Below are 27,284 nucleotides of genomic sequence, written 5' to 3' on the forward strand. Positions count from 1 at the left end.
GATAAAGGGCGACCAAAGCGCCCATATATTCTGTTTGACGTGCAGGCTGTGCTCTTCACAACAGACATCGTCTTGTTGGTAAATGTCGTGTCGTTACTCATATTTCTTACAAAGAAGTGTGTGAAGAAAACACAAGTGATCTCTTCGCCACAGAAAGGCCGGGACAGCTTTCACTCTGCTGAGTCTAAATGGTTCTCATGTTCATTTTAAGTCCTGCCCACCGGCTTTTGCAGTCATTAGCTCTCTCCGGTCTCCCGAGTAGTCTGTGCGTTGAACCTAAACGAAACAATGGCAGAAACAGCTCCAGCTCCCGCTGCGGCCCCAGCAAAGGCCCCTAAGAAGAAGGCGCCCCGACCCAAGAAAACTGGCCCAAGTGTGAGCGAGCTCGTCGTCAAGGCCATCTCTGCTTCAAAAGAGAAGAAAGGAGTCTCTCTGGCTGCGCTGAAGAAAGCACTGGCGGCTGGTGGGTACGATGTGGAGAAGAACAACGCTCGTGTCAAACTGGCCATCAAGAGTTTGGTCACCAAGGAAACTCTTGTCCAGACTAAAGGGATCGGCGCGTCCGGCTCGTTCAAGCTGAACAAGAAACAGGCAGTGGAAAAGAAGCCGGTAAAGAAGGCAGCTCCTAAAACCAAGAAGCCTGCAGCGAAGAAACCTGCGGCGGCAAAGAAGCCCAAGAAGGCAGCAGCCAAGAAGCCTGCGGCCGCCAAAAAGTCTCAGAAGAAAGCAGCCAAGAAGCCCGCCACACCGAAAAAGGCAACGAAGAGCCCGAAGAAGGCCAAGAAGCCCGCTGCCCCCAAGAAGGCAGCGAAGAGCCCCAAGAAAGCAAAGGCAGCGAAACCCAAGGTGGCTAAGCCTAAAGCTGCCAAACCCAAAAAGGCTGCACCCAAGAAGAAGTAAATGTTCGCGCATAGTCTTTTTCACCATGTATACGAAAAGGCTCTTTTAAAGGAACCGTATGTAGGATTTTGTCCAAAACTGGTACTACAATCACTTTCAAAATACCGAGTGGTGTACACCACAGATGTGGTAACTAGAGCAGAGTTGGCAACCCAGATGCCGAAACACTACTGACTTTGTGATTACTAGATAGGTGGAAGGTGGCAGATCAGGCTAAAACACAAATATGTAAACATCAGTTGAGGGCTGCAACTTCACTTTTTTAAATTACGATATCCTGGCCGGACTACTGTTGTCAGTGATATAAGTATTTGAAATTAGCATGATTTCCTAATTTCTAGTGACAAATCAGGGCCATTTTATGATTAATTGAATTACATTTCTTACATACGGTTCCTTTAAGAGCCATCCAAACGCTCTCTGAATGCTTTTATTCCGTCAGTGCTCGCTGGTAGGCAGACAAAATTCTGTTTGCGAATACACAATCATACTCGGGTCCTTCTGCATTTGTTTACTATAGTTCACAATACCCAGACTGCGTCATGGATCAAATGAATGAGTGTATAAGCTACCCGACGGGGACATATAAATAAAAGCGAGTGGTATCAAGTAGTGTGTAGACAATTCACTAATGCAATACATATGGCAAGCGATTTTAACATTTACCCGCTAGACTGGATATGTATTGCAGATATCTGTAATTCAGTTTTGCCTAGTCAAAACGAACATTTTAGATATCCGCAATTGAATTCTTCCTATCCATAATTGTCATTTCAGATATCCACAAAGACATTCTTCCTAGGACAAATGACGCCACATTTGCCATTCGTTTCTATGGGGTTTATCATTACGGATATCTTCAATTCAGTTGTAGATATCCACTATGTGAATTACGGATATCTGCAATTGAATTGTAGATATCTGTAATTCCAGTTAGAGATATCTACAATTTGATTCTGACTAGTCATAACTCCAGTTGAAGATATCTTTAATTCACTTCAATTCAAGATATCTACATGTTCCTTTTCAGATATCTTGAATTAAGTTTTGACTAGGCGAAATGACATTGTAGATATCTGTAAATGGAATTTTGACTAGTCAAAATGACGTTGTAGATATCTCAAACTGGAGTTAGGGATAGTCATAATTTGATTGTAGATATCTATTATCAAGTTATAGATATCTTGAATGAGTTTTGATTAGATACATCTGAAATTGGAGATATCTATAACTTTCATTCTGCCATAAATACAAGTGCTAGTTAGCTCAACTTATCCCAGCCTTGGTGGCTCATCTAACCCCACAACCACCATTTTGATAGAAAATGCTTCTCACAACAAGCCAAGGTAACATTCATGATTTGTGTAGCCCTCACATCATAGATTACGAGGGCACCCATTGAGGTGTAATGCATCTGAATGTTCTAATCACGTTTTCTCCAAATAACCCTAACTCTGGACATGAATGGAATCCACTTTTTTTTTACCACATTTGCCATGTGCTGTACCTTTCCACAGATTGTAAAGAATGATTCCCTCTTCCGTAAAATGCTGTCACATGATACAATGTGTTTACGGTTTCCTAGAAAAAAGGAGTGGCTCATCTTATCCCTATGCTTAATGGGTTGTGTATGTAACTTTAAAATACATATTAGGTAATTTATTACGGTAACACAACATGACGTATATCTAATGCAACAGGTGTTTCCAAACATGAAACAAAGTATCCAAAAGGATACAAGGAAGTATTGTCACATGCATATAGTTACTGGAAGTAAGAAATGCAGTGAAATTATGTCTGGTGTCAGCCTATTTTAACCAAAACCTTGCAATACAACAATTTCAGCTCGTTACATTGTAATAGCCAGTACCAGTGCCAAATGTGTATCTCAGGAAGCCTCGTTGGTTTACTGGGTATTAAGTTTAACCTCTGGAAACTTCGCTGTAACTTTACCTAGGATATTACTTCTCTACTGTGCCATGCGTTAACTTTTTTTGTGATTGAGCTTCTAGGCTAAAAGGAAGGGGGAAGTGTTGTGCGCGCCAAATAGATTTCAAAATGATGTCACGCAACGAACTACACGTTGATTGGCTCTCACCTTTCTGTTCTCATCCACTGAGGCACGGAGTAGCACCGCGGTGGTGTGGCATAATAAGACATGACTTTCCACCGCTTAGCATTTCAGTATTCAGACGAACACCTACTAAGAAAATGAGCGGTAGAGGCAAAACCGGCGGCAAGGCCAGAGCTAAGGCCAAGACTCGTTCATCCAGGGCTGGACTTCAGTTTCCCGTGGGCCGTGTGCATAGACTGCTGCGTAAAGGCAACTATGCTCAGCGTGTCGGCGCTGGTGCACCGGTTTACTTGGCTGCTGTGCTCGAGTACCTGACTGCTGAGATCCTGGAGTTGGCAGGCAACGCTGCCCGTGACAACAAGAAGACTCGTATCATTCCCCGCCATTTGCAGCTGGCTGTGCGTAACGACGAGGAGTTGAACAAGCTCCTCGGCGGAGTGACCATCGCTCAGGGTGGTGTGCTGCCCAACATCCAGGCTGTACTGCTGCCCAAGAAGACTGAGAAGTCCAAGTAAACCTGCTCCTATCAAGTCTCTGAAACAAAGGCTCTTTTAAGAGCCACCCAAATACCCATAAAAAAAAAAATAATTCCAAGCTACCTTCGCCATTAACGTGTTTTCTGTAACGTCAAAAATATTTCCCCACCCAAATAAAAAAATTGAGTAAAGACACTCCTTTTTCTGCCAATACTTGACCACTCTTAGCCCAATAAAAATGTCGGGCAGTAAGTAACTGATAAGACAAATAAGTGGCGTATTACCTCAATGATGTATACGAAGTAAGGCACATCAATGCCGTTTGGGGTTTATAAACAAGCAATTACTTGTAGGCTTTAACGTAGCAAATTCAAGCTACCTTAGGTCATATTTGTGTTTGTACTTGACGACTAACAGGTTAATTGTTTGATGTGTTTGTTTCTATAACAGGCTATATGCACTAACCGATGAAATGTTTCAGTATATTTATTTTATTTGTCATTTAAATTGAAGAGGTTTTATGAATAGTCAATCAACACAATGACGTAGGCCATTACAAGGGTGGGCTTTGTATTTTGAATTTCAGGCGGCACTCGGATGACCAATCAGCGGAGACCAACAACCTGACGTACACAGGGGGCAGGCTGAGACCGTAGGCCTTATATACCCAAGTTCTGTTATTGTGTTCATACTGTTCAGTTCCGAAGAATACGTAGCAATGGCCAGGACAAAGCAAACCGCCCGCAAATCTACCGGAGGCAAGGCTCCGAGGAAGCAGCTCGCCACCAAGGCTGCGCGTAAAAGCGCACCTGCCACCGGTGGCGTGAAGAAGCCTCACCGTTACAGGCCTGGCACCGTGGCGCTGAGAGAAATCCGTCGTTACCAGAAGTCCACAGAGCTGCTGATCCGCAAGCTGCCCTTCCAGCGTCTCGTCAGAGAAATCGCTCAGGACTTTAAGACTGATCTGCGCTTCCAGAGCTCTGCTGTCATGGCTCTTCAGGAGGCTAGCGAGGCTTACCTCGTCGGCCTGTTCGAGGACACAAACCTGTGCGCCATCCACGCCAAGAGAGTCACTATCATGCCCAAGGACATCCAGCTGGCTCGTCGTATCCGTGGGGAGCGTGCTTAAGTGATTTGAAGTCAAGAACCGAAAATTCAAAGGCTCTTTTAAGAGCCACCCAAACATAGAAAAAAGCTGGTTTCCATATATCTTGGTTAAATTGGTTTTTGCTTGTTTAGCCTTAGTATTCTTTTATTATTTGCATGGTTCGGTATTTTCTAATACGTAGGTGTCGCGTATTCATCGCTAAATATAATGGCAACACGTGCAAGAGAGCTCGATACTAGCAAGTTAAACATAACCAACACTCTCAGATGATCCCTCACACATAATGTAGTCGTGTCACCTTTGCACACGAATATACGTTTCGGACTTCTGCCCAGAGAGACGGGGCTTCTCTACGACCGAGTATTAGGGCCACAAACTCGACATATTTATTCTTGACATTCCAAACCAGTTAGTATAGTAGGCTACAGCAAATACACAAATGACACCAGCACAACACAGAGGCGGTCTTCCTTGACGCAGGGTTCATAGCTTTTAGCTAACTTGTCCTATTCGCCCCTGTATACCCGGTTTTAGTTGTGCTCATTCGCTGGAACATTATTCTGGCCTGGTCAATATTTCTCCCACTATCGTGCCGTTTCTCTTCAAACCACACGAGGAGTCCATTGTGTCCCTTGACGTCCGTTTGCCAGCCGTGGCAAAATATGGACCAGTGGTAAATAAAAGGTTCTAAGTGTTGGCTACGCCTTCTACCTAATCCAGGAAGTAACATTTCATACATTTTTGGTACAACTCTTAAAACTAATGCGTTGTTCCTGTCTGGACAGAGATGTGTTAAAAACAACCCAAGTTGTGTTTTCAACAAATTGGTTTTAAGAGTGATTTCAGATAAGTATTGTATGCAAGTGAATGCAGTGTAGTCTGTTTATATTGGAATTACTTTTCAAAGAGAACGTGGGTGGCTCTTAAAAGAGCCTTTGGATTAAAGCGCGTTCAAAATCAGGCTTTACTTGGAGCTGGTATACTTGGTGACGGCCTTGGTTCCCTCGGACACGGCGTGCTTGGCCAGCTCACCGGGCAGAAGCAGACGCACTGCAGTCTGGATCTCCCTGGAAGAGATGGTGGAGCGCTTGTTGTAGTGAGCCAAGCGAGAAGCCTCCCCAGCAATGCGCTCAAAGATGTCATTCACGAAAGAGTTCATAATGCCCATAGCCTTGGAAGAGATACCGGTGTCAGGATGGACCTGCTTCAAGACTTTGTACACGTAGATGGCGTAGCTCTCCTTCCTGCTCTTTCTGCGCTTCTTGCCACCCTTGCCGGCGGTCTTTGTCACGGCTTTCTTGGAGCCCTTCTTTGGGGCAGGCTTGGCTGGATCAGGCATGTTGATATCTCGACTGTCTCTTCGATGATCTGACGGCCCTCAAATTACTCGGTATATGTCTCAAGTTTTATGCAAATAGAGGACTGCGTCATTTAAACACCCACGGCCAGAATTATGTCAGTCATTTCCCTCCGAAATCAAATACCCACACGGTTGGTCGTTTTGAATCGAAGGGGGCAGTGTCGAGAAGGTTAGCACCACCCACAGAAAATCGGTTTACAGTACACCACATCCTTTTGTTTCCTTTCACTCACTTTTCTTCTGCATGACAGGAATCCTTCGACGTGTATGGCAAATACCAAGTGTCAAAAAATCATTAAGCGTTACAAATCACAATAACAGTTTTTCTCAGTCCCCTTGGGCCATTTCTCGAGTTATGATTAACAATGTATTAGTTAATCAACAAAACTCTACGGCAAAAAAAGGAAAAAAAACTGTTCTTTACTGCACTGCGGCTTCTAGGCTACATCATTGTGCAAAAGGAAATGACACATTTACGTCATTTTACTGTAAAAGTAAACCTTTCTATACATTCCGAGGTTCCTGTCTGTCAAGCCACATGTATGCTTGACAGATTATGAAAAACAAGTTGGTGTCACAACTAGTTAAGACTTTAATGGCACACGCGACTTTTCAGCATGCATTTTCGTTTTGTTTTGTTTCTGCAGGGGATTTTGTTTAATCATTTGTGAACCCGAAGTTTAGACTTAATCTGATGTTCTATAGTGCAGTCATGGGTCGCACTTGATACACACGAGAGATTCTTATAACAATTGTTCTGGCACTTCTTGGTTTTCATATCAACACATGGCTTTCCCTTGGCTACCACGGGATGAAGATTGCATTATAAGCGTCTCATGAGATGGAAAAGCCCCAGTCTCTGAAATCGTAGGCTACCGTGTTGTTCTCAGACAATTGCATGGCAGTGGTTTATGTATAGCCTTTCCATAATTAAGATAACCCTATACAAACAGGAACACAGCCTTTTTTAAGAGGAACTGGGTGGCTCTTAAAAGAGCCTTTGTGTACAAGTCGAGAGAGAGATCTGATCTTTAACCACCAAAACCGTACAGTGTACGACCCTGGCGTTTCAGAGCATAGACGACGTCCATGGCGGTCACGGTCTTTCTCTTGGCGTGTTCGGTGTAGGTGACGGCATCACGAATCACGTTCTCCAGGAAAACCTTCAACACACCACGAGTCTCCTCGTAGATGAGACCAGAGATACGCTTCACACCACCACGGCGGGCCAGACGCCTGATTGCAGGCTTGGTGATCCCCTGGATGTTATCACGAAGAACTTTGCGGTGGCGCTTTGCGCCTCCTTTCCCAAGACCTTTGCCACCTTTGCCTCTGCCTGACATCTTTTAAACTTCTTGCGACTGAGAGTGGAACGAATGTGAACAAACTACGCCTCGCAACTCACATTAGTGTCTACAGAGAGGACCTTGTTGAAAACTACTACGCACTGCCCCTTCACTCTCCCTCCATTTTATGAATGGAGTGTGCGCGGGCATTTGGCGAATATACGTCACCAAAAAACTTAAACATTTTTTTAATCACAATTCGACACAGGACAGGCATACATAATCCTTGTGTGGTCTCCGGGTCATATTGATCATTTTTATTTGTTTCTATAATAGTGAGGGGGCCTAAGTGGTTTCTGTGGGATTGAAATGTTAATTTTTGGAGAGTGGTTGGACTGTCTTTAGAGGTCATTGAACATGGAGAAAAATTATGTCTCCATTTTTTTTTACCTGTTTTAACCCTATTTTTGTGAAATTGTATATTACACAATTAACACCATAAATTTCGCCTAAATTACTGGCTATGTTGAATAAAGTTCACAAAACAGTTATTTTCTTATTTTCAACAGTATGATTGTATGTCAGTATTATGATTATATGTCAAACATTTAGGGATAAGATCAATAACCAATCAGTTTCATCAAATACACATACTCCATTGCTGAAAGATAGCAAAATCACAGAATCACAGATGAGACCTCAAACAACATTTAATTCATTTACATATACACAACATATTAGATCTCACCTCCACAATGTCCTCATCAAAATCTACAACTAGTCTACTAGACCCTATTCCTACTCACCTTCTTAAGACTGCTCTTCCCTTCCTGGATAATGTTTTGCTCTAGATTATGAATAATTATATCAGGGCATGTACCGCAGTCGTTTAAGACATCTGTTATTAAGCCCTCCCTCAAAAATTCTCGTATTTCCCCTAGGGATCAATAAAGTATCTATCTATCTATCTATCTATCTATCTATCTATCTATCTATCTATCTATCTATCTATTTATCTATCTATCTATCTATCTATAAAACCTAGCCTTGTATCGATACTGGTCCTCCTGGACCTCAGCGCTGCCTTTGACACCATAGACCATGACATACTACTTGGGCTTGAAAATTTGATAGGCATCAAAGACTCAGCACTCGCTTGGTTTAGATCATACCTTCCTAACCATCAACAATTTGTACAGGTCCATAATAAACCATCTTCCCAGATTATGGTAAAATATGGAGTGCCTTAAGGCTCAATACTGGGGCCCCTGTTGTTTAGCAGATGATACATAACTATACCTCTCCATAAAACCTGATGAATTACAGTTTTTCTCAGTCGCTTTGGTGCTATTCTCACATCACTATTAACATTTGCACAGCAGTTAGTGCATTTCTCAAAACAATTAGTGCAAACTGCAAAACCTAGTGGATGACCTGCAAAAGCACGTCACTTGCTCAAAATGGATAGTCCATTCCTCAAAAGCACGTATTCATGTCAATGAAACTGTCAGTGTCATCAAAATGAGAAGTCTTGACACCATCGTTTATGAATAAGATAGTCAAATGGCTTTGTCATGTTTTCATTATGACAGTTCTCTCAGTGTTTTCCAATGCAAAAAAGGGCAGAACTCGGTGACACTACCTGAACATGCTCAAGACAGCACTATACAGTACTTGTACAGCCATTTGAAAACTACAGTAAAGTTACACATTGCTGTAGTTAGGTGAGTAAGTGAGTACAAGACACTGAATACGTACATTTTTACTGTATGCTCTTTGCAATTCTACAGCATTGTGACAGAATTTGCTAACTAGTTCAACAATTTTGTATGTAATGACTCAAGCAATGAAATGAAGACTATTAGTTTTATAGGGAACGACTATTCAGTATCCATAAGTATAGTTCATTTTGACTGCCATGACATAAGCAAATGATAATGTTACAAAAACAGCAGAGAATTGTATGAAAGCAACTGATACATGTCCAAAAGCATTTGCAATTTGTTCAGAGGAAGGAGAATTTGAACTAGTTATCAAATTCTGTCACAATGCTGTAGAATTGCAAAGAGCATACAGTAAAAATGTACATATTCAGTGTCTTGTACTCACTTTCTCCCCTAACTACAGCAATCTGTAACTTTACTGTAGTTTTCAAATGGCTGTACAAGTACTGTATAGTGCTGTCTTGAGCATGTTCAGGTAGTGTCACCGAGTTCTGCCCTTTTTTGCATTGGAAAACACTGAGAGAACTGTCATAATGAAAACATGACAAAGCCATTTGACTATCTTGTTCATAAACGATGGTGTCAAGACTTCTCATTTTGATGACACTGACAGTTTCATTGACATGAATACGTGCTTTTGAGGAATGGACTATCCATTTTGAGCAAGTGACGTGCTTTTGCAGGTCATCCACTAGGTTTTGCAGTTTGCACTAATTGTTTTGAGAAATGCACTAACTGCTGTGCAAATGTTAATAGTGATGTGAGAATAGCACCAAAGCGACTGAGAAAAACTGTAATTCATCAGGTTTTAAGGAGAGGTATAGTTATGTATCATCTGCTAAACAACAGGGGCCCCAGTATTGAGCCTTAAGGCACTCCATATTTTACCATAATCTGGGAAGATGGTTTATTATGGACCTGTACAAATTGTTGATGGTTAGGAAGGTATGATCTAAACCAAGCGAGTGCTGAGTCTTTGATGCCTATCAAATTTTCAAGCCCAAGTAGTATGTCATGGTCTATGGTGTCAAAGGCAGCGCTGAGGTCCAGGAGGACCAGTATCGATACAAGGCTAGGTTTTATAGATAGATAGATAGATAGATAAATAGATAGATAGATAGATAGATAGATAGATAGATAGATAGATAGATAGATACTTTATTGATCCCTAGGGGAAATACGAGAATTTTTGAGGGAGGGCTTAATAACAGATGTCTTAAACGACTGCGGTACATGCCCTGATATAATTATTCATAATCTAGAGCAAAACATTATCCAGGAAGGGAAGAGCAGTCTTAAGAAGGTGAGTAGGAATAGGGTCTAGTAGACTAGTTGTAGATTTTGATGAGGACATTGTGGAGGTGAGATCTAATATGTTGTGTATATGTAAATGAATTAAATGTTGTTTGAGGTCTCATCTGTGATTCTGTGATTTTGCTATCTTTCAGCAATGGAGTATGTGTATTTGATGAAACTGATTGGTTATTGATCTTATCCCTAAATGTTTGACATATAATCATAATACTGACATACAATCATACTGTTGAAAATAAGAAAATAACTGTTTTGTGAACTTTATTCAACATAGCCAGTAATTTAGGCGAAATTTATGGTGTTAATTGTGTAATATACAATTTCACAAAAATAGGGTTAAAACAGGTAAAAAAAAATGGAGACATAATTTTTCTCCATGTTCAATGACCTCTAAAGACAGTCCAACCACTCTCCAAAAATTAACATTTCAATCCCACAGAAACCACTTAGGCCCCCTCACTATTATAGAAACAAATAAAAATGATCAATATGACCCGGAGACCACACAAGGATTATGTATGCCTGTCCTGTGTCGAATTGTGATTAAAAAAATGTTTAAGTTTTTTGGTGACGTATATTCGCCAAATGCCCGCGCACACTCCATTCATAAAATGGAGGGAGAGTGAAGGGGCAGTGCGTAGTAGTTTTCAACAAGGTCCTCTCTGTAGACACTAATGTGAGTTGCGAGGCGTAGTTTGTTCACATTCGTTCCACTCTCAGTCGCAAGAAGTTTAAAAGATGTCAGGCAGAGGCAAAGGTGGCAAAGGTCTTGGGAAAGGAGGCGCAAAGCGCCACCGCAAAGTTCTTCGTGATAACATCCAGGGGATCACCAAGCCTGCAATCAGGCGTCTGGCCCGCCGTGGTGGTGTGAAGCGTATCTCTGGTCTCATCTACGAGGAGACTCGTGGTGTGTTGAAGGTTTTCCTGGAGAACGTGATTCGTGATGCCGTCACCTACACCGAACACGCCAAGAGAAAGACCGTGACCGCCATGGACGTCGTCTATGCTCTGAAACGCCAGGGTCGTACACTGTACGGTTTTGGTGGTTAAAGATCAGATCTCTCTCTCGACTTGTACACAAAGGCTCTTTTAAGAGCCACCCAGTTCCTCTTAAAAAAGGCTGTGTTCCTGTTTGTATAGGGTTATCTTAATTATGGAAAGGCTATACATAAACCACTGCCATGCAATTGTCTGAGAACAACACGGTAGCCTACGATTTCAGAGACTGGGGCATTTCCATCTCATGAGACGCTTATAATGCAATCTTCATCCCGTGGTAGCCAAGGGAAAGCCATGTGTTGATATGAAAACCAAGAAGTGCCAGAACAATTGTTATAAGAATCTCTCGTGTGTATCAAGTGCGACCCATGACTGCACTATAGAACATCAGATTAAGTCTAAACTTCGGGTTCACAAATGATTAAACAAAATCCTCTGCAGAAACAAAACAAAACGAAAATGCATGCTGAAAAGTCGCGTGTGCCATTAAAGTCTTAACTAGTTGTGACACCAACTTGTTTTTCATAATCTGTCAAGCATACATGTGGCTTGACAGACAGGAACCTCGGAATGTATAGAAAGGTTTACTTTTACAGTAAAATGACGTAAATGTGTCATTTCCTTTTGCACAATGATGTAGCCTAGAAGCCGCAGTGCAGTAAAGAACAGTTTTTTTTCCTTTTTTTGCCGTAGAGTTTTGTTGATTAACTAATACATTGTTAATCATAACTCGAAATGGCCCAAGGGGACTGAGAAAAACTGTTATTGTGATTTGTAACGCTTAATGATTTTTTGACACTTGGTATTTGCCATACACGTCGAAGGATTCCTGTCATGCAGAAGAAAAGTGAGTGAAAGGAAACAAAAGGATGTGGTGTACTGTAAACCGATTTTCTGTGGGTGGTGCTAACCTTCTCGACACTGCCCCCTTCGATTCAAAACGACCAACCGTGTGGGTATTTGATTTCGGAGGGAAATGACTGACATAATTCTGGCCGTGGGTGTTTAAATGACGCAGTCCTCTATTTGCATAAAATTTGAGACATATACCGAGTAATTTGAGGGCCGTCAGATCATCGAAGAGACAGTCGAGATATCAACATGCCTGATCCAGCCAAGCCTGCCCCAAAGAAGGGCTCCAAGAAAGCCGTGACAAAGACCGCCGGCAAGGGTGGCAAGAAGCGCAGAAAGAGCAGGAAGGAGAGCTACGCCATCTACGTGTACAAAGTCTTGAAGCAGGTCCATCCTGACACCGGTATCTCTTCCAAGGCTATGGGCATTATGAACTCTTTCGTGAATGACATCTTTGAGCGCATTGCTGGGGAGGCTTCTCGCTTGGCTCACTACAACAAGCGCTCCACCATCTCTTCCAGGGAGATCCAGACTGCAGTGCGTCTGCTTCTGCCCGGTGAGCTGGCCAAGCACGCCGTGTCCGAGGGAACCAAGGCCGTCACCAAGTATACCAGCTCCAAGTAAAGCCTGATTTTGAACGCGCTTTAATCCAAAGGCTCTTTTAAGAGCCACCCACGTTCTCTTTGAAAAGTAATTCCAATATAAACAGACTACACTGCATTCACTTGCATACAATACTTATCTGAAATCACTCTTAAAACCAATTTGTTGAAAACACAACTTGGGTTGTTTTTAACACATCTCTGTCCAGACAGGAACAACGCATTAGTTTTAAGAGTTGTACCAAAAATGTATGAAATGTTACTTCCTGGATTAGGTAGAAGGCGTAGCCAACACTTAGAACCTTTTATTTACCACTGGTCCATATTTTGCCACGGCTGGCAAACGGACGTCAAGGGACACAATGGACTCCTCGTGTGGTTTGAAGAGAAACGGCACGATAGTGGGAGAAATATTGACCAGGCCAGAATAATGTTCCAGCGAATGAGCACAACTAAAACCGGGTATACAGGGGCGAATAGGACAAGTTAGCTAAAAGCTATGAACCCTGCGTCAAGGAAGACCGCCTCTGTGTTGTGCTGGTGTCATTTGTGTATTTGCTGTAGCCTACTATACTAACTGGTTTGGAATGTCAAGAATAAATATGTCGAGTTTGTGGCCCTAATACTCGGTCGTAGAGAAGCCCCGTCTCTCTGGGCAGAAGTCCGAAACGTATATTCGTGTGCAAAGGTGACACGACTACATTATGTGTGAGGGATCATCTGAGAGTGTTGGTTATGTTTAACTTGCTAGTATCGAGCTCTCTTGCACGTGTTGCCATTATATTTAGCGATGAATACGCGACACCTACGTATTAGAAAATACCGAACCATGCAAATAATAAAAGAATACTAAGGCTAAACAAGCAAAAACCAATTTAACCAAGATATATGGAAACCAGCTTTTTTCTATGTTTGGGTGGCTCTTAAAAGAGCCTTTGAATTTTCGGTTCTTGACTTCAAATCACTTAAGCACGCTCCCCACGGATACGACGAGCCAGCTGGATGTCCTTGGGCATGATAGTGACTCTCTTGGCGTGGATGGCGCACAGGTTTGTGTCCTCGAACAGGCCGACGAGGTAAGCCTCGCTAGCCTCCTGAAGAGCCATGACAGCAGAGCTCTGGAAGCGCAGATCAGTCTTAAAGTCCTGAGCGATTTCTCTGACGAGACGCTGGAAGGGCAGCTTGCGGATCAGCAGCTCTGTGGACTTCTGGTAACGACGGATTTCTCTCAGCGCCACGGTGCCAGGCCTGTAACGGTGAGGCTTCTTCACGCCACCGGTGGCAGGTGCGCTTTTACGCGCAGCCTTGGTGGCGAGCTGCTTCCTCGGAGCCTTGCCTCCGGTAGATTTGCGGGCGGTTTGCTTTGTCCTGGCCATTGCTACGTATTCTTCGGAACTGAACAGTATGAACACAATAACAGAACTTGGGTATATAAGGCCTACGGTCTCAGCCTGCCCCCTGTGTACGTCAGGTTGTTGGTCTCCGCTGATTGGTCATCCGAGTGCCGCCTGAAATTCAAAATACAAAGCCCACCCTTGTAATGGCCTACGTCATTGTGTTGATTGACTATTCATAAAACCTCTTCAATTTAAATGACAAATAAAATAAATATACTGAAACATTTCATCGGTTAGTGCATATAGCCTGTTATAGAAACAAACACATCAAACAATTAACCTGTTAGTCGTCAAGTACAAACACAAATATGACCTAAGGTAGCTTGAATTTGCTACGTTAAAGCCTACAAGTAATTGCTTGTTTATAAACCCCAAACGGCATTGATGTGCCTTACTTCGTATACATCATTGAGGTAATACGCCACTTATTTGTCTTATCAGTTACTTACTGCCCGACATTTTTATTGGGCTAAGAGTGGTCAAGTATTGGCAGAAAAAGGAGTGTCTTTACTCAATTTTTTTATTTGGGTGGGGAAATATTTTTGACGTTACAGAAAACACGTTAATGGCGAAGGTAGCTTGGAATTATTTTTTTTTTTATGGGTATTTGGGTGGCTCTTAAAAGAGCCTTTGTTTCAGAGACTTGATAGGAGCAGGTTTACTTGGACTTCTCAGTCTTCTTGGGCAGCAGTACAGCCTGGATGTTGGGCAGCACACCACCCTGAGCGATGGTCACTCCGCCGAGGAGCTTGTTCAACTCCTCGTCGTTACGCACAGCCAGCTGCAAATGGCGGGGAATGATACGAGTCTTCTTGTTGTCACGGGCAGCGTTGCCTGCCAACTCCAGGATCTCAGCAGTCAGGTACTCGAGCACAGCAGCCAAGTAAACCGGTGCACCAGCGCCGACACGCTGAGCATAGTTGCCTTTACGCAGCAGTCTATGCACACGGCCCACGGGAAACTGAAGTCCAGCCCTGGATGAACGAGTCTTGGCCTTAGCTCTGGCCTTGCCGCCGGTTTTGCCTCTACCGCTCATTTTCTTAGTAGGTGTTCGTCTGAATACTGAAATGCTAAGCGGTGGAAAGTCATGTCTTATTATGCCACACCACCGCGGTGCTACTCCGTGCCTCAGTGGATGAGAACAGAAAGGTGAGAGCCAATCAACGTGTAGTTCGTTGCGTGACATCATTTTGAAATCTATTTGGCGCGCACAACACTTCCCCCTTCCTTTTAGCCTAGAAGCTCAATCACAAAAAAAGTTAACGCATGGCACAGTAGAGAAGTAATATCCTAGGTAAAGTTACAGCGAAGTTTCCAGAGGTTAAACTTAATACCCAGTAAACCAACGAGGCTTCCTGAGATACACATTTGGCACTGGTACTGGCTATTACAATGTAACGAGCTGAAATTGTTGTATTGCAAGGTTTTGGTTAAAATAGGCTGACACCAGACATAATTTCACTGCATTTCTTACTTCCAGTAACTATATGCATGTGACAATACTTCCTTGTATCCTTTTGGATACTTTGTTTCATGTTTGGAAACACCTGTTGCATTAGATATACGTCATGTTGTGTTACCGTAATAAATTACCTAATATGTATTTTAAAGTTACATACACAACCCATTAAGCATAGGGATAAGATGAGCCACTCCTTTTTTCTAGGAAACCGTAAACACATTGTATCATGTGACAGCATTTTACGGAAGAGGGAATCATTCTTTACAATCTGTGGAAAGGTACAGCACATGGCAAATGTGGTAAAAAAAAAGTGGATTCCATTCATGTCCAGAGTTAGGGTTATTTGGAGAAAACGTGATTAGAACATTCAGATGCATTACACCTCAATGGGTGCCCTCGTAATCTATGATGTGAGGGCTACACAAATCATGAATGTTACCTTGGCTTGTTGTGAGAAGCATTTTCTATCAAAATGGTGGTTGTGGGGTTAGATGAGCCACCAAGGCTGGGATAAGTTGAGCTAACTAGCACTTGTATTTATGGCAGAATGAAAGTTATAGATATCTCCAATTTCAGATGTATCTAATCAAAACTCATTCAAGATATCTATAACTTGATAATAGATATCTACAATCAAATTATGACTATCCCTAACTCCAGTTTGAGATATCTACAACGTCATTTTGACTAGTCAAAATTCCATTTACAGATATCTACAATGTCATTTCGCCTAGTCAAAACTTAATTCAAGATATCTGAAAAGGAACATGTAGATATCTTGAATTGAAGTGAATTAAAGATATCTTCAACTGGAGTTATGACTAGTCAGAATCAAATTGTAGATATCTCTAACTGGAATTACAGATATCTACAATTCAATTGCAGATTTCCGTAATTCACATAGTGGATATCTACAACTGAATTGAAGATATCCGTAATGATAAACCCCATAGAAACGAATGGCAAATGTGGCGTCATTTGTCCTAGGAAGAATGTCTTTGTGGATATCTGAAATGACAATTATGGATAGGAAGAATTCAATTGCGGATATCTAAAATGTTCGTTTTGACTAGGCAAAACTGAATTACAGATATCTGCAATACATATCCAGTCTAGCGGGTAAATGTTAAAATTGCTTGCCATATGTATTGCATTAGTGAATTGTCTACACACTACTTGATACCACTCGCTTTTATGTATATGTCCCCGTCGGGTAGCTTATACACTCATTCATTTGATCCATGACGCAGTCTGGGTTTTGTGAACTATAGTAAACAAATGCAGAAGGACCCGAGTATGATTGTGTATTCGCAAACAGAATTTCGTCTGCCTACCAGCGGGCACTGACGGAATAAAAGCATTCAGAGAGCGTTTGGGTGGCTCTTAAAAGAGCCTTTTCGTATACATGGTGAAAAAGACTAATGCGCGAACATTTATTTCTTCTTGGGTGCAGCCTTTTTGGGTTTGGCAGCTTTAGGCTTAGCCACCTTGGGTTTCGCTGCCTTTGCTTTCTTGGGGCTCTTCGCTGCCTTCTTGGAGGCAGCGGGCTTCTTGGCCTTCTTCGGGCTCTTCGTTGCCTTTTTCGGTGTGGCGGGCTTCTTGGCTGCTTTCTTCGGAGACTTTTTGGCGGCCGCAGGCTTCTTGGCTGCTGCCTTCTTGGGCTTCTTTGCCGCCGCAGGTTTCTTCGCTGCAGGCTTCTTGGTTTTAGGAGCTGCCTTCTTTACCGGCTTCTTTTCCACTGCCTGTTTCTTGTTCAGCTTGAACGAGCCGGACGCGCCGATCCCTTTAGTCTGGACAAGAGTTTCCTTGGTGACCAAACTCTTGATGGCCAGTTTGACACGAGCGTTGTTCTTCTCCACATCGTACCCACCAGCCGCCAGTGCTTTCTTCAGCGCAGCCAGAGAGACTCCTTTCTTCTCTTTTGAAGCAGAGATGGCCTTGACGACGAGCTCGCCCACACTTGGGCCAGTTTTCTTGGGTCGGGGAGCCTTCTTCTTAGGGGCCTTTGCTGGGGCCGCAGCGGGAGCTGGAGCTGTTTCTGCCATTGTATCGTTTAGGTTTCACGCACAGACTACTTGGGAGACCGGAGAGTTAATGACTGCGAAAGCCGGTGGGCAGGACTTAAAATGAACATGAGAACCATTTAGACTCAGCAGAGTGAAAGCTGTCCCGGCCTTTCTGTGGCGAAGAGATCACTTGTGTTTTCTTCACACACTTCTTTGTAAGAAATATGAGTAACGACACGACATTTACCAACAAGACGATGTCTGTTGTGAAGAGCACAGCCTGCACGTCAAAAAGAATATATGGGCGCTTTGGTCGCCCTTTATCACTTTTGCAACAAACTGAGAACGTCGGACCTCTAGGTGGAGAGGTTGCAGTCAGTCTGAGTTTTGTGAGGAAAACATGCATACAATCATAGTAAAACCGCGCAATACGTCGACAAAGAAGTGCCTTAGACCAAAACATGAGTCTCTGTCACTGCTTTTACGTGTTACAATGTGGTTTTTGCGAATGTGTACTTTCCAATCGGGAGCTTTATGGACACTGCGAAACACAATTCACAAACACAAAACACACGCATACATACCATATAGGTGTAAATATTATAGGACCAATTTATGGGAAACATACGTGATGTGGCAATATTGTTAATTCTGCTTATGCAGACATATGACCAAGACTGAATTACAATAGAATATATGTTTCTGGCTTAGACTATTCTTTGGACTGTCAATATGCCATATTGTGGGGAGCACATTATACAGTTGCGTTTGGTCTTTTCATTATGAGTAGGCAATCTATTCATCGGGTAACATCTTGTACCATCTCTCCTGGACCCAAAGTAACTCTTTCATTACCGAATAACTCTTGATACAATGCCTGAATGCCATATATATATTTGGTCATGTTGCTATATCACTGTCGTGTTTTTAAAGCGTAGGCCTACAGTCGTCCCCTAAATACGTTGGGTTTCACTTCTTAACACATTTCTTATATTGAAATATAAGATATTTCTTTTAATTTCTGACATTTCTTATATTGTGCTGATAAAGTATTAAAAAGTTATGTTTTCGTAAGAGATTGACTACAGGCAGGAATGGGCACAAATACATAAAAATGTCCAAATAAAATACCAAATACCCACACTATAAATGTATCAAAATAAGCTACAAAATACAGCAGCCAAAAAAAAATATCAAAATAAAATACTGTATTTTTGTATTTTCAAAATACTTCTTTCTAAAAGCCTTTTTTGTCTATCCCTTCACTTGTGCACTACCTGGAAAATCATCTGAAAGCAAGAGACTCCTTCCATAATCAGTCAACAGATTAGATATGCTGACCCCTCATGTTAGACATCCCAATATAAACCTCTGCCAGGGTCGGCGCCAGAGAACAATGGTTGGGGAGGCACCTCACCTCACTTTTATTAGTTATTTTTCCAAAATTGCCATATAATAAAGAGCATCCTTCGAGCCTTTTGGATAACTGAAGCAATATCATAGGGGATAATAGTGCAAGAACATAGCGGTCATAGCCTATAGTGTTTAATAGACTATAGCACACAGTGTTTCCATTCATTTTGAAATATTCTTATAAGATCCTGCTCAAATGCAAATTGCATATAGGGCCTTCTGATAATATTGCAACATTGAACGTAGGCTATGTGATCGCTCAAAATGTTCTTTAAAGGACAGGTTCGGTATTTTACACTTAGGCTACGTTTATACGGTGACGATGAAAAGAGAAGACGCAGAAGTGGCGTCTCGTCTTCATTTTTTTATTCGTGTTTAGACGAGCATTCTCAGGGGGAAATCTTTGTTTATATGAAGACGCAAGAGTATGTGATATTCGATTGGATATGCGTTCTAGACCGCTGGGTGGTGGTGTGATAGAACCCCGGTACGTCACGCGCAGACATTCTAATTTGACAGTTTAGCCAGAGAGGTAATCAAGGATCTTTGGTTTAGCCGTTTAGACGGAGACGCAACCCGGGTCGTCTTCAAAACGCTACACTCTGGAAGGAGTCTTCAGATTTTTGCGTCTTCAAGCCCCGATGGCGGGGTCGCCGTGTAAACGAAAGGCACTTATGATAAAATATTTTGTCGTCTTCCTTCGCAATCGTCCTCGTATAAACGGCCCCTTAAAGCCCTGTTTTCAGATAGTTTATTATTAAATAGAACGTTTAAGATTGAAATTTGGACACATGCTGCTGTCCTGAGAATTTTCGGTTTCTGTGGTAGTGCCCCCCCTCCTCCAGAACTGCATAGGTGCACTGGAACAATCCTTCCTAAAACGCATTAAACTTTCGTTTACAAAGACGTGAAACTCACCGAGTGGTCAGGGGTGTTCGCTGATATGCTCACACAAAAATCGCTGCAAAAGATTCTTTCCAACAGGTTTTATCGTAGTTTTTGTCCAACTCAATTGACTTGTATTGGATGTGCTGTGAGGTACGGTATTACTCCGCTGCCGGAAACTGATATGGGGTTGTTTGTATTCTTTCTGTAGTCTTATCCTTTTACTGTCTATTGACCTCTCCAGAATAAGTCCCGCCTCCGTAACTTCCGTATCCATCCAACTTCCGGGCGTGGATTGTCTATGGGAAATAACATGGCGTTTCGAAATATCATACCGGTAAAACATCTGTAGGTAGCGAAGTTGAAAAAGCTGGTGGGCAGATTGGCCTACACACTTCTGCCATCTAGTTTCCACTGGATTTTTTGATTGTCGGTGCCGTTTAGTATACTATAGACTATACTACTTGAACGGCACCGAAAATCAAAAAATCCAGTGGAAACTAGATGGCAGAAGTGTGTAGGCCAATCTGCCCAGCAGCTTTTTCTACTTTGTCACCTACAGAGTTTGACAGGTACGATCTTTCAAAACGCCATGTTATTTCCCATAGACCAGTGGTCCCCAAACTTTTTCTTCCGAGGGCCAGCTCACTATGCCTGGCTCCAAGAGAGGGCCAGAGACTCGGAGTAGTTCTATATCAGTAACCATAAATAGCTTAGTGCTGTGAACAACAGCAGTCTACCTTAGTTGAATATTCTATTACATTTAATCATAGGCTATTGCAATTTAATACCATTGTTAGCTGTGTTTATATTGTCATCATGCCATATCAGTGTAAAATTAAATAATACTAATAAAAAAAAAAAAACGTTTGCATTCCCAAAAGTATTAGCAGGGAGTCCCAAGAGTATAAAAAATGTGTGAACTCTGAATTCTGTGTCTTTGCATACACAGCTCAAGTTGTGAATATCCTACAAGTAATTTAAAGTTCTCAAACTATGAGAATTTTATGAAGTGCTGAAGTGGTCTGAAATGACCACCATTCTAACTTTCAGTCACCTGATGAGAACTTTGTGAACTCTTTGTATGAACATTTGAACGAGTGAATAAAAAATAGAAATAATTATCCAAGAAAGTCCCAGAAATATGACTTGAATAGAAGTTAGTTAGTTATTAACAATTAATTGATAAACGTTTAAAATACTTTGAGCACTGATGCAGTCAGCATAGGCCTCTTACATTGTTTGCAGGTAGGCCTACATGTCATTCCGTTTTCTATGGCAAACGCAAAACAGCGCCAAAACAACCACCGGTGGACAAAAAGAGTATTACATGTGCACTTTTAAGACTCGCCATAGAGAATGAATATGGGAAATTGCGGAGGTTTTAGTTTGACGATGTTGTAATCCCGTGCAGGCCAGATGCTATATACTACGGACATGTTTTGCGGGGCCACCCAAAATGAGGTGGCGGGCCGTATCCGGCCCGCGGGCCGTAGTTTGGGGACCACTGCCATAGACAATCCACGCCCGGAAGTTGGATGGATACGGAAGTTAGGAGGCGGGACTTATTCTGGAGAGGTCTATGAGTCTTATCAAAGTCCTTTTACAGTTTTTTCTGAATGCTTAAACACATTTTTTGTAAGTATGACTTTTTTTGCAAAACTCTACACACAAATGGCAAAACCACTCACTGAGTTCGCAAAACTAAAAGCACAAACACTGCTTTGCACTCAGTTTGCAATTTTGTAACACACACTTTGCACAACTGTAGGCACAATGGCTATTATTTACACTATTTTGCCAACTCTCTGGCACACTTTCTCATGTGAAAACTGTTTTAGATAATTAGTTCACTTTGCAATCAGCCTAAGCACTATAAATAAGCCACAGGTAATGTACAATGGGTACAATGGAGTGAGCAGGAAGAGTGAGAAGAGAAAGAAATAGGCCTTTTACAGACAAAAAAACAGTCTACATGTGGGGATATTGTCATGTCAGGCCTGGATACGTCATTCCAGAATATATTTTTCCCGGTGCCTTGGACTAGGACATTGCATGTGATGTAGACAGAATTTTGAGAGAGACGACCCGATGTAGACTGATTTGTTTTGTCTCAGTGAAATGCTATTTTGTGTTTTGACTTGGAAAAACACACTTGTGTTTGTTTTGATGTGTGTAAATAAACACTAATACTTGAAGTTTGGATCCCTGTATGTTTACAGAACTATGACAAAAGTATGACCTCAAACTTTTGTCTGTAAAAGGGCTATTTCTTTCTCTTCTCACTCTTCCTGCTCACTCCATTGTACCCATTGTACATTACCTGTGGCTTATTTATAGTGCTTAAGCTGATTGCAAAGTGAACTAATTATCTAAAATAGTTTTCACATGAGAAAGTGTGCCAAAGAGTTGGCAAAATAGTGTAAATAATAGCCATTGTGCCTACAGTTGTGCAAAGTGTGTGTTACAAAATTGCAAACTGAGTGCAAAGCAGTGTTTGTGCTTTTAGTTTTGCGAACTCAGTGAGTGGTTTTGCCATTTGTGTGTAGAGTTTTGCAAAAAAAGCCATAGTTACAAAACATGTGTTTAAGCATTCAGAAAAAACTGTAAGCTGGGATTTTTAGGTTATCCTGGATGAATTTAGCCTTGACTTGGTTTCACAAAAGAGATGGCACATAAGTTACCATGGGGATTTATTCTCTGCACCTAGCCTGGTCCCGACCAGGCTAACAGCCAAGCTAAGTTCATTCTAATGGTAATTATGTTGTCTTATTGGTTCAGCTAGCTGTCATTCACATCAGACCTCCGTGCTAATTTTTAAGGAGCTTTATTACATTTATAAACTATTTGATAAATGTATTTGTTCGCAAAACAAAACAGATTGTCTGCTTACTACCATATGGTTATTATTTCAATTGTGATAGCCTTATAATTATTAACATAGGCCTAGGTAGCCTACTCATTGTTTGCTTATTTTATTGATGGACGTTTAATGAATGAATGAGCCTACTGTAGTTGATTGGAAGTAGAGGGGCAAGTTTTCGAAGGTATTTTCAACTATAATATTAAGGTAAATCATACTATGTGCATTCTTTGCAGTGGCAAGCGCTTTCTTAATGATGTTGCGTGCCGAGACAAGGAAGCACTCACACGTGGGTGCATACGTAAATTTGCATTCAGTTGGTCTACCACGCCTACTTCTGCTGTTTTACAGAAATACCCATGATTCCCCATTCCAAAAAGGATAACTTTACTTCATTGTTAGTCTATATCAAAAGCGGTTGTTTATGTGAATGACGCTATTTTCCGCGTCTTTTTTATTCCAACCGTGGGCACTTTGGAGCAGAAACGAGAACGCGCACACATCCTGAATTACATACACCTGGTTTGACATAGTCGCTCCTACTCATCCTGGATTGGCATTAGTGAAACGAATTGAGCTAGGATGACCAGACAACGCTATGTCAAACCTCGCTTTATCACTTATCTTGGATGTCTTAATTCTGCCTTTGTGAAATACCCCTCTGGATCGTTGAAAGGAAGTCTGTGACAACTTGTTTTGCTACGAATTTTCCCGCAATTCGGAACTGCACAAAATCGCCTCATTTTTAGCTGTCTGTTGCAAAATACTTCAAGACAGCGATCTTCTGCTTCTTCTGTGTATTCAATGAAATGCCAGTGGTTTGCTTGTAATTGGGAAGACGATGTAAGGTGCATTATCGCCACCAACTGGGCTGGAGTGTCTATTATTCAAGCTCTCAACGGAAGAATGTACGGGTGTGAGGCGTTTGGAAAAATAGCTCCACAGTTTTACAACGCATGTTGGAAAGCATCTTTTGCAGCGACACCCCTGACCAATCGGTGAGTTTCACGTCTTTGTAAACGAAAGTTTAATGCGTTTTAGGAAGGATTGTTCCAGTGCACCTATGCAGCGTTCTGGAGGAGGGGGGACGCTACCACAGAAACCGAAAATTCTCAGGACAGCAGCATAAATTTCAATCTTAAACGTTCTATTTAATCATAAACTATCTGAAAACAGGGCTTTAAGTGTAAAATACCGAACCTGTCCTTTAAAGTACAGAACTAATTCTAACACATTTATGAAGTGGCTTGGCAGAGGCACTAAATGTGATGGAAAGTTTAAAAGCGAACAGGCAGGGGCGTAGCCAGGATTATTTTATAGGGGGGGCAGCTGGGTCCAGACTTTTTATTGGGGTGGCACTTGGGAATCAAACTACTATTTAAAAACTACTCAAAGTTTTGAAGATTAGGATAGCCTATTTTAATAATAATAATAAATTGTGTAAAGCCAACACTGATACACAGGTCAGTTTGTTGTCCACTCCAAATCATTTTCCATAAGCCAATGCTATAAAAAGTGCATTATGACAATGCACCTTACTTAATCAGTCTTATTCAAATGATGTTAAAGAACAATAATAAATACTACCAATATTGTATTCAGATATTTAATCTTATACTGATGGCCAAACTATATTTCTTTCTGATATCCACTCTAAGTACTTAGCTGTAAGTAACATGGCTCTGAATTAAGAAATTAACCCTTAGAACCCTAGAGAAACACATGATAGCGTTAAATTATGAACATGCCTTGCCACACGAAAACGTGGGGTAAGTGGAGCTATATGAAGTTATTATTTTGATGTCATTTCGTCTGTTTTATAACCCAGAAGGATGTACTTGGTATCAAATGATAGCTCTGTATCTCCTCTTTCATCTGACATGCGTGGCATATTTATCCGATCACGGGTTCGTGAGTAGGGCCTAATTCAAACGAGAGTTGTTTTTTGTACATGATGTTATTTTGCAGTCACGTTGTCTGTTTTTATAGCCCAGAAGCATCGATATACTTGGTACCAATAGATAGCCCTGTGTCTCCTCTTTCTTCTGATATGCTTGCCATATCTATGCGATCACGGGTTCGCGAGTAACGGCTCCCACACACAGCTGCGTTCCGTCAATGCATGCCAGTGGGTGTTCCCAACGGTAGCTATGCAAATTACTTGAAGTAAAACCATAATGTGATTGGTTGGTGCCGTCAGCAACAGCTGAACTCCTCAACGCGAGCGGCGGGAGAAACGCGACGCGACGGACCCACAATTCAGTTCGGCAACGGATCACGTGAGCCCATGTAAAGTAAATGGGATGCGTCCAAGGGGGCAGGCGAATTCCCGGAAGTAGAAGAATCGACGTAGGCTGGAGGGACCACCTCTCTGCTAACTCCCATAGAAGTCCATTCATTGTAGGATTTTTTTGAAATACCATAACTTCATATAACATATATCCTGTGCCGATATTGTAGCTTCTGTGTAATCCACATAAACACTACAAAGGCAAAACACACTCCACTACCTCGTCCGTAACGTTGGTTACCCGTAAGAAGAACGGTTAGCTTGTTCAGTTGGAGGGAAGCTAGCTTTGACGTAATCTCTCTTTCACGCCGTAGGGAGATAACCGTATTGTTTGGATAAGAAGCTCAGTCCACCTTACTGTCTATGACGGTAACTCATAAGCAAAACCTAGCATACACGACCGTATGTTAAGGTAAAGCATTACACAGGGGGAACCTAATAATAATAAAAAAGTAAACCTAATTTTTTTAAAAAGGGCACTAATCATTTCAGAGGTTTTTGATGGATTGACCGTAGGTCGGAAAAGTGGAAAGAAAATTAGCTTCAAGGCTATAACTTTGTTTTGTTTTAGCATGACTGTTTTTGAAGATGATCATGTATGGTAGCTTCAACATTAACTCGACTTGGTGAGGATGATATTAATAATAATACATAAATAAATGTTTAACTTTGATGACTTTGAAGGCGAAGGAAGTGTGAGAAGAATTTCTGTGTATCTATCATATGAGTTACAAGATTCAGTTCGATGGCTGACGTCACAAAGTTAAGTGTGAGTCTGCGCAGTACTGGGGGGACCAACTGAAAAATCGTTCTATTTGACTCAGTGCCCTCCCATTGTATTGTAGCCTATGTTAAGGTAAAGCATAGAGGCAAGTAAACCTAATGGAAAAACAGTAGTTTTACCGTTAGGTAGTCTAACGATAATCATTTCAGAGGTTTTCGATGGATTGACGTAGGTCAGAAAAGTGGAAAGAAGATTAGCCTCAAGGCAATAACTTTTTTGTTTTGACTGTTTTTGAAGATGATCATGTGTGGTAGTTTCAACATTAACACGACTTGATATCACTTGTGAGGATGATATTAATAATAATACATAAATAAATGTTGAACTTTGATGACTTTGAAGGCGAAGGAAGTGTGAGAAGAATTTCTGTGTAGCCTATCTATCATATGAGTTACAAGATTCAGTTTGATGGCTAACGTCACGAAGTTAAGTGCGAGTCTGCGCAGTACTGGGGAGACCAACTGAAAAATGACTCAGTACCCTCCCATTGAGAACGACGGAGTCTGTTCGTCCATTTATTTTACTGTCTATGTTCAAACGAGAGTAAAGGGTGCGCAGGTAAACTATAAATATGAATCATACTTGATCGCACAGGCAAGAGTTTAGTCTCTTTGGAAAGCCTTCTGCTCTGTCACGCAATTAAAGTTTCATCTCGCTGCGATGAACAGTTCTGGAGCAATGTAACAAAGAACTCAGGCAAAGCAGCCTCTGCCTGACCAGCTATGGCAAGAACCACACGCAGTCAGCAAATTATGTTTTTTGTAAAGTAGCCTAGCCTAGGCCCTATTAGCCTACTTTTATTGGAGCCATGATATGTGCCTAATATGCTTGCATTTCACCCGAATTTTATCGAAATATTTTTGTAACAGCGTTACCGCGGGCATCCGATTATTTCTGATCAGCCCCACACCAAAGTCAGAGCCTACCTAAGGACAGCCCAACGCAGCTCACTTGGCTATGATTCGTGACACATTCTAACATCTTATTAGCATTAATGTTCCATCTCATCATCAACTCACCTGTTGTTACTGAAGTTAAGTAGTAACTGTCAAGTGTTTTTAACAGATGACTTGAATTGTCCCGCTGCTGCTGCTGCTGCTGCACTAGGCCTAGCCTACTCACGATTTGATCACAACCGTGGGCTACACTTCCTGACTGGGCCAATGGTCGAAGATAGAGTGCAGTAATTGGTTCAGTCCCTGCTTTGCAAAGTGTTGGCAAAGTGCCGTCGAAAACGGCAGCAATAATTTTTTTATTTTTTACTTTTCACTGAACGGAGCTGGGGGGGCCAGCAGGGTGGCCAAGCTTTGACCAGTGGTGGCCGTGGCCCCCCCTGGCCACCACGTAGCTCCGCCCCTGCGAACAGGACACTCTGCATGGCTTTTAGTATTTTGTGCTGCTCTGACATTCCACTTTTATTGACTGTTAGTCTACTTTTTTTAAGTTTGGAGATGTAGCGTACTGTTTTGCAGCGACATGCAATGCCGAC

At 41.9% G+C, this 27,284-nt stretch overlaps 10 protein-coding genes across 10 annotated transcripts; 5 read left to right on the forward strand and 5 right to left on the reverse strand.

The window, feature by feature from the left end:
• The first annotated feature begins 261 nt into the window (after positions 1-261).
• Positions 262-1,452, forward strand: LOC143130486 (histone H1-like). The gene has a single exon (XM_076289991.1). It carries the CDS (start codon positions 289-291, stop codon positions 898-900), a length of 612 nt encoding a protein of 203 aa, XP_076146106.1. The 5' UTR covers positions 262-288; the 3' UTR covers positions 901-1,452.
• Positions 1,453-3,111: 1,659 nt separating this feature from the next.
• On the forward strand, positions 3,112-3,585 carry LOC143130518 (histone H2A). The gene has a single exon (XM_076289993.1). It carries the CDS (start codon positions 3,112-3,114, stop codon positions 3,487-3,489), a length of 378 nt encoding a protein of 125 aa, XP_076146108.1. The 3' UTR covers positions 3,490-3,585.
• Positions 3,586-4,033: 448 nt separating this feature from the next.
• LOC143130502 (histone H3) lies at positions 4,034-4,604 on the forward strand. The gene has a single exon (XM_076289992.1). It carries the CDS (start codon positions 4,169-4,171, stop codon positions 4,577-4,579), a length of 411 nt encoding a protein of 136 aa, XP_076146107.1. The 5' UTR covers positions 4,034-4,168; the 3' UTR covers positions 4,580-4,604.
• An 881-nt stretch (positions 4,605-5,485) lies between these two features.
• On the reverse strand, positions 5,486-5,933 carry LOC143105369 (histone H2B-like). The gene has a single exon (XM_076269415.1). The coding sequence runs from the start codon at positions 5,895-5,897 to the stop codon at positions 5,523-5,525; it is 375 nt and encodes a 124-aa protein (XP_076125530.1). The 5' UTR covers positions 5,898-5,933; the 3' UTR covers positions 5,486-5,522.
• Positions 5,934-6,949: 1,016 nt separating this feature from the next.
• Positions 6,950-7,261, reverse strand: LOC143119135 (histone H4). Its single transcript, XM_076280424.1, has one exon. The coding sequence runs from the start codon at positions 7,259-7,261 to the stop codon at positions 6,950-6,952; it is 312 nt and encodes a 103-aa protein (XP_076136539.1).
• A 3,719-nt stretch (positions 7,262-10,980) lies between these two features.
• Positions 10,981-11,292, forward strand: LOC143119144 (histone H4). Its single transcript, XM_076280435.1, has one exon. The coding sequence runs from the start codon at positions 10,981-10,983 to the stop codon at positions 11,290-11,292; it is 312 nt and encodes a 103-aa protein (XP_076136550.1).
• Positions 11,293-12,333: 1,041 nt separating this feature from the next.
• On the forward strand, positions 12,334-12,754 carry LOC143105497 (histone H2B-like). Its single transcript, XM_076269497.1, has one exon. The coding sequence runs from the start codon at positions 12,343-12,345 to the stop codon at positions 12,715-12,717; it is 375 nt and encodes a 124-aa protein (XP_076125612.1). The 5' UTR covers positions 12,334-12,342; the 3' UTR covers positions 12,718-12,754.
• Positions 12,755-13,635: 881 nt separating this feature from the next.
• LOC143105571 (histone H3) lies at positions 13,636-14,206 on the reverse strand. Its single transcript, XM_076269621.1, has one exon. The coding sequence runs from the start codon at positions 14,069-14,071 to the stop codon at positions 13,661-13,663; it is 411 nt and encodes a 136-aa protein (XP_076125736.1). The 5' UTR covers positions 14,072-14,206; the 3' UTR covers positions 13,636-13,660.
• A 448-nt stretch (positions 14,207-14,654) lies between these two features.
• LOC143130603 (histone H2A) lies at positions 14,655-15,128 on the reverse strand. The gene has a single exon (XM_076289997.1). The coding sequence runs from the start codon at positions 15,126-15,128 to the stop codon at positions 14,751-14,753; it is 378 nt and encodes a 125-aa protein (XP_076146112.1). The 3' UTR covers positions 14,655-14,750.
• Positions 15,129-16,970: 1,842 nt separating this feature from the next.
• LOC143105653 (histone H1-like) lies at positions 16,971-17,628 on the reverse strand. Its single transcript, XM_076269740.1, has one exon. It carries the CDS (start codon positions 17,597-17,599, stop codon positions 16,988-16,990), a length of 612 nt encoding a protein of 203 aa, XP_076125855.1. The 5' UTR covers positions 17,600-17,628; the 3' UTR covers positions 16,971-16,987.
• Positions 17,629-27,284: the final 9,656 nt, after the last annotated feature.

Source organism: Alosa pseudoharengus, unplaced genomic scaffold (assembly GCF_046254945.1).
Source record: "Alosa pseudoharengus isolate Yale_2024_CS ecotype anadromous, Long Island Sound unplaced genomic scaffold, YU_APseudo_1.1 YU_APseudo_1.1_scf_1, whole genome shotgun sequence".
Taxonomy (NCBI): domain Eukaryota; kingdom Metazoa; phylum Chordata; class Actinopteri; order Clupeiformes; family Clupeidae; genus Alosa; species Alosa pseudoharengus.